Below are 6,777 nucleotides of genomic sequence, written 5' to 3'. Positions count from 1 at the left end.
TCCAGCTCTATTCAGTTTCCCTTCTCCTTTCTTTCTTGACATCCGCTTGCTTATCAATGATTTGTCTTTGGTACACTACGACACGAGCACTGCTATCAAGTACCTAAGCACCAAGCTACCATCTACAAGAGCCCCTGGTGGTTGGAGTCGACGGTAAGTCGGATTCTCGTGAAAGGTTTGTTCAGGTACAGGTATATGATGCGGAATCTGTGGATGTAGCACTGAGCCTCTCATCACGTCGAGACGTCGCCGTCAACAGTTCTGATTGCTGCTGACAGGTTTGTGGAGTTGCGTTGTTGTGGTGTGTGTGCGGAGGTGCAAAGCCGAGGTCATATCCCATTATATACCTCTTGATCTCTTCCCTTTGCAATGCCCTAGGGCCTGCAGCAAGACTTATTGGTCATCGTGAAAGCTGAAGGGTATAATCTCATATTGAGGAAAACAATATTGTGATCTTATTCATCCCCAGTGTTTGCAGTCTAAAGCATAACCTCATAGGCCGCAGTTATCCCATAGCAATAGTTCAAGTACAGAACAGGGAGATTCCAGAGTAGACTCTGCTTCTAGCAAGTCAACTTGAGATGGCATCAACTTGGGATGGTATTAGTGGCAAGATGCCGCATAATTACCGACTTTGCCTTACTGAGACTCTGCTTAGGACTGGCAGGCCGATGTGGTTGTCTAAATATTTGACGCCACGACAGCTAGCTACCAAGTGGGCCGATACCAAGATGCAGGCTAATACAATACGAAATCCTATCCAACCCGGTGACATCTCCATAACTATTCCCTCTTGAATGAAACTTTTGTATCCAGGAGTGCCGCTATGGCACGGCATGCGCCTTCTGGCCATGCAGTTCTGACATTCCAACCTGTAACAGGCACCTTTGGCACCAGGGTTTATGTGAAGCTCTCGTCTCCATATGGCTTGTTTTTACTATCGACTCCGGGGCCAATGTGACTTTTGGTGTTTGTTTTTTAGAGTTCATATGCTCAAAACATTTGTAAAGCCAGACAAAAGGGTCAGACTTTATCTACATTTGCGCCTCAGCTTTTGGCCACAGACTGTCAGAACAGCAACGTGTATTGTCACTCCTCCTCAAGGGTCCTTCTGGAGAGGAAATCCCTCGCATTCCCGTTGGTACATCTGAGTATCTCAAGCCGTCTGGGGATGAGAGCACGAGACCAACTACGATGCTTGAGCCTGAGGGCGTGGAAACTGCCTCTACGATTGATCATCCGAGTATCCCCCCCAAAGGTGAGCCTCGGCTACCATCAAATTCTGGTCAGAATACCTATGAAAGCTTTGGGGATATCTTCTACATCTGACTCTAACGGTGCTCCTCAACTTGTCCGAACTAGCATCATCACTACAAATTCTAGAAACAACACAAGTAACCATCCTAACTTGATTTACTCTGATAAGGTAGCTTTGAAGTTCCCAGGCAAGTTAGAATCGATGGATGAGGAATGGGCCAACTGTCACCGGCTTGTCCATTTCCGCAACACACAAAAGAAGTCGACTGCGAACACGACCTGCCACTCAGCAAGCGCCAGTAACCGGCCAGCCAACAGCATCTGTATATCATGCATTTGGTAGGCCGAAAAAGGCAAGTGTTGTATTACATCAGTCGACGCTATCGATCTTCTTGAGCAGCTGGTCGCAGTGCTAAAGCATTTACATGTCAAGGAGAAGGATCATACTCACCGTAAATTAGAAGGATTTTTATCAAAGACTAAGCCAGACAACCAGGACTTCTTCAAGATCATCATGCGCTTCCCCAACCCTAAGCTCCGCAACATCAAGAAGGAGGTCAAGGCATTCCCATAGAAGGGTCTTGAGTCTACCCTCAAGGAAATTATCGACAAGGACAGTGTTAATCCCAGCACTCCGGCTCCTCCTCCAATGATAAGCGAGAACAACGGAGCCTATGCATCTTTGCCCACGCCTCCAGGAGAAGCATGACCCGAGCTCACGCTGATGCTTAGTGGCAACACTCGCAGTCTGAGCATCAGAACTCGATGTCTTCACCTCGTTTCCTATCAAACCCTCAGTTTAGCTGGGGCTTCTCAGTTCGGGACCGTGACACTCGGCGGCTGCGTGTCTGACTCTGACAGTCAGTTCCAGCTCTCGCACCCCAGCCAGCACTGCAGCGGCACGAACAACACATCACAAGCAACTCAATTAGTGTACATATGCGCGTATGGAGAGTAACATGAGACAAAAAATGTGTTTTTGGTCATAGCTAAATGACCAGTGGACGGCTCATGGACCTGTATTCCTTGTGATAACCCTATGAGAAGATCTGGGGGCTGTGTTGAGTGGCCTTGCCCTCATTGGAGGACGGCGATGTCGAATCGATCTTGAACAGTCTTGCATGGTTCACTTTCAAGCAACACCTTGCCATAATGTCAAAAAAATGGGTTTACTCTCCAGTGACTCGAGATGCATAAGAGGAACGGATCAGTAATATGTCAGAGGTATATTTAAAACGGGATTATATCTGAAGAAGTTGAATCAAGATCCGGACGGTGTGCCTAGAATTGACCCGGGCCCCAAGTCAACCCAACATAACCTCTACAGCTTTGCATCCATATCCTCATACTCGCTGATGTCTTTGACGGGTCTCGCTCCTGAACTTGCGGTAAGGCCGGCCTTGTAAAGCCTGACATCAGTGATTTCTTCGGCCGTCTTTACAGCATCTCCAGGGGAGGGCTCCTCGTCGGCCTTCTTCTGAGCCTCTTCCTGTCGCTTGTCGACCCCTTCAGCCTTGCCTTGAGCCTGAAGATGAATTGATAACCGTGCCCTGTGACTGGAGACAGGATTGAGGCGCTGGTTGAAGAACTCGATGACCTGAGGTTTGGTCAGGAGCTTAATATGTGCGGCATCGCGATGGGCTATGTAGAAGGTCAGTATTTCTTTACCGTATATAGCATGCTCTCTGTTGACTTACCAAGCTCGAAGTCGTAGTATTCGTTTGTGATCTGGTTCCAATGACGAGTAGATTCCTGGTCCAGATTTCGGAGCTTCTCCAGACGACGGACGATCAGGCTTCGCTTGTGGCCCTCGAATTCTGTCTCGCTCATCTTCTCTAGAGTGTCTTCATATCTCACGAGGAAGGCCTCGATACGCGAGTCAACAAACTCTGGTGTCATTTCACTCTGGATGAGGAAGCGGAAACCATAAGTCGTCGAGAAATCTCGATGTCCGCTGAAAACGATGTAGCCGAGTTGCTCCTTCGTCCGGAGCTGATTAAAGGCTGGCTCATGGAGCATCTGGTCTAAAAGGAGAGTCTTGGTCCGAATGTTGCGATCTTCTCTGCTACCGACATGAAACCAAGTCTCGACGCAGTGGTTAACGTTGGCAGGGTCCTTGAGAGTCTTTCTGAAAACGTAGTTGGAACCTTCTGTCAGAATGAGTGACCGCAGGATAGGCCACTGGGCCTTGGGCAAAACCCGTGGTTTCAGGATAGACTCAACCATATCTGTTACTTTGAGAGCATCCTCCTTGTACGTATTACCATGTACGTACGCCTCAATGAAGACCTGGCCAAGCATCTGTTTCTGGAACAGTCGGACACCTTCCAATGTGACACTTGGAAGCTCTGCTGCGAGCTCCTCCACTATAAAGTCCCGTTCGGGGGCATTGAGCCAATTAGTGTAGTCGCTAACCTGGTGATAAGATGATTGCAGCTGCCAGTTGCTGTATCCTCGGGTCAAGCGCTCCCTGAGAATCTCAAACCGATCTTCCTTGATATCCAGGTCTCGCATTGTGGTGACGACCTGTTCCAGGAGCACGGGAAGCTTATCATTATAGCCGCTAACGTCCAAGAACAGACCGCGCGAATCGAGACTGACGTTGTACTGCAGGCCAGCCAACTCCGCGTCGTACGAGTACTCCTCGAGTGCATCACGGACGAGGTCTGAGAATAGTCGAGCCTTGACGTTGTTTTCTGCCGAAGCGTATATGATTGGTGTCTTCAAGCTGATAATAACATTGGCGCGAGGAACCCAGAAGGTATCATCCTTCTTCCACCATGTCCTGGCAATGCTATCATTGCGAAGAACCCGAGGGTTCAGTGCCGGCTCGGCCACCTCCTTCCTCTCGACCTCGAGCTTGTTGGGGATAAACTTATTCTTGTGAGGCAGGTGAAGGGCAGGCAGTCGATCTTTGGGAGAGACCGCAAAAGCTTTCTTGCAGTCCTCCATAAGATCCTCCGGTATCTTCTCGTGTCGATATTCAGTTCCGTACCACTTTTCCTTCTGGTCCCAGTTGCCAGGATAATTGCGCGATACAATGACCATGCGGAAGTTATCCGGGCGAATCGTGGCAAGGGCTTTTTCGATCTCATCAGGAGCAAATTCTCGGAGACGGCTGTGTCCACTAAGTAACCATTCCCGAGGAAGAGGCTTTTGCATGACCGAGCTGATTCGGCTGGTGAAGCGACTGGCGGGCGTCTTCTGCTTGAACTTGAAATCGACATCAGCCATTCCCTTCTGCTCTTGAAAWATCCACTCCTGCGGTGGACTCTCGCGCAGGAGGGTGATGTACTGGAAAAATATCTTGACGATTTCAGGATAGTTCTTAAGACCTCCTTCCGTCAAGCGAACCTGTACATCGAAGATACCAGGAGTACCAGGGCAAACAGGGTAGGCGCCGGCACTAAGGCCATTTGCCCAACCCTTTGACTTGATATAGGACATGATACTTCCAGGGCCTTCRTGCCCGATGAGATGACTGATATATCGGCTAGGTTGAGTAGCAAACATAAACTCCTCATCGATGAAGGGAAAATACAGGTTAAGCTCTCTCGAGTCCATGACGGGCTTCGCGAAACACTGCATACCGAGATCGGTTTCCCTGAAAGGAAGTTCGCCCGGCCACCTGTTTGGTGGAAGCTTTTTGTTGACGACAGGAGAGAACAACTCGGCAACCCATTTCTGAAGSACGTCAAGCGGTTCTCTACCCAGAACAACCAGCTTCATGCGGTTTGCTGAATAGTGTCTAGCATGGAACTCGATAAACTTGTCCCTCACATTAATTCCACGTGCCTCAGGAAGTGTCTTAAGAACCTCAAAATTGCCGGTTGAGAARTGACAGAACGGGTGGTTGGGGTTRGATAGAGACTTCTCCAGCTGATGAAGCCTCCATGTGTCATTCTGAAGGTTCTTTTTATTCTCTGAATCAACAGCTTTCAGCTCTCGGTCCAGGGTCTCGGGTAGAAAGAGCGGTTCGATAAAGAACTGAGCGAATCGATCCAGGGCCTCGCGCAGAGGAAAAAGGTTGGTATCTGAAGGATCCTGGTCATTGTCCGGCTTGGCAGAAATATCGAAAAAATAGTTCGTCGATGTTGGCCCAGTGTAAGCATTTGAGCTTCCYGARTTGGCGGAGAGGTATTGGCCGTATTCGTTCTCAATTGGGAATTTCTTGGTGCCCATGAAAAGAAGCTGTGGACAAGCAGAAATGTTAGTCCACTGTCTGTTTGTGCGACATCACAGATGTCGAGTTAGGGCACTTACATGTTCAACCGCATGAGCCATGCCGGGGATATCAGATTCGTCACTGAAATTTCCCACATTGACATCCAGGGCAGCGCTGGCCTTATCGGTCTCGGGGTCGTGCACTAGGAGAGCCTCGAGCTCATTGCCAAGACGAATAACTCGATAGTTGCGATTGTCGAGGGAAGGCTTTTCGAGAGAGTCGGTAACAAGCGTCACCGGTATGGGAGCACCGCCCGTCGTCGCGGAGGCATCATCTTCACGCTGAGAGTGCGGCATGCTGAAATGAAGGGGTCAAACACAAAGCTTCCCGAAATTTGTTGGTGTGATGAAAGACTGCAAGAACCAGGGAAAGTTGAGATCGATTATACGTTCTTGCTCACTCTCGAGGCAAGATGTTGGCAAGGTCCAAACACGTCTGCTCACGGTAGGGGTTGGGCTGCGGGACGAAAACCCAGTGCGAAGCTGGGGGCGGAAAATGCTGGTCCGACCTGAGAAACACAGGCATCAGGTGCAAGAGGGAAGAGGCGATAAGGCTTTGGCATGGGACCAAAGGATCTGCGGCCGCAGCCCGGACTGGTCATACTTTCCAATGACGAAGATTTAGTGTGAAGGCGCGTTCATGAGTCCATGCAAAGCAAGGTACCCCAGTACCATAAAGAGTACAGGCTTGTGCAGATGGTCCGTGGCTATTCCAGAGGAGCTCTTGGCCGGGGGGGGGTGAGTGGCAGGGGTGTTTGAGGCTAGCTGATGTCCTCCGTTGGATTGAAAAGCCTTCGGAGGAGGAAAAAAAGAAAAAACAGAGCGAAACCTAGCTCAAATTGAGGGCGTAAATTAGTCAAAGCGGGCCCTCGGCTATCCCAACCGGCCTCGTCCCAATTGCTGCGTGCTTGCATGTCTTGCTCCTCTTTGAGGGTTCTTTGAGACAAAATCAAGGGCGGCTGGGAGGCTGGCGGGGATCCCCTGTCGAGCGCGGGGTGAACCAATTCTACCGACTTCTGTTAGCGGCGTGCCTGGTCCCTGTCGGAAAGCAAGGATGGCTGGTGCCGCCTGTCAGAGCGGACCATCCAGAAAAATGTCCCATCTATGCGAACCCTGTCTCTCTATTCGGGAGGACTCGCACTGTACCATCCACTGCAACCCATCTTCTGTGACTAGAGGTCTAGGGCTGAATTGGTAGTGCCGGGGAGTTGGAGCTTGGTGGGGCACGTTGCTGACGATGCCTTGCTGCGGGCCATGCAGATAACGCATCACGGAAGGGTTGGAGACAAAGTCCAA

General features: G+C 50.1%; 2 protein-coding genes across 2 annotated transcripts; one reads left to right on the top strand and one right to left on the bottom strand.

Moving 5' to 3' along the window:
* Window positions 1–826: 826 nt before the first annotated feature.
* FMAN_14137 (uncharacterized protein) lies at window positions 827–1,831 on the top strand (the record flags this gene model as incomplete). The annotated part of the gene is made up of 4 exons (XM_041825629.1): window positions 827–957; window positions 1,011–1,258; window positions 1,305–1,580; window positions 1,632–1,831. The coding sequence occupies 4 exons, from the start codon at window positions 827–829 to the stop codon at window positions 1,829–1,831; spliced, it is 855 nt and encodes a 284-aa protein (XP_041690990.1).
* A 747-nt stretch (window positions 1,832–2,578) lies between these two features.
* Window positions 2,579–5,778, bottom strand: FMAN_14138 (uncharacterized protein; the record flags this gene model as incomplete). The annotated part of the gene is made up of 3 exons (XM_041825628.1): window positions 2,579–2,898; window positions 2,955–5,448; window positions 5,521–5,778. The coding sequence occupies 3 exons, from the start codon at window positions 5,776–5,778 to the stop codon at window positions 2,579–2,581; spliced, it is 3,072 nt and encodes a 1,023-aa protein (XP_041690989.1).
* Window positions 5,779–6,777: the final 999 nt, after the last annotated feature.

This window comes from Fusarium mangiferae (genome assembly GCF_900044065.1).
Source record: "Fusarium mangiferae strain MRC7560 genome assembly, contig: FMAN_scaffold022, whole genome shotgun sequence".
NCBI classification, from domain to species: Eukaryota; Fungi; Ascomycota; class Sordariomycetes; order Hypocreales; family Nectriaceae; genus Fusarium; species Fusarium mangiferae.
Note: the sequence above shows the minus strand (reverse complement) of the source record. Positions and strands in the feature narration are given on the sequence as shown.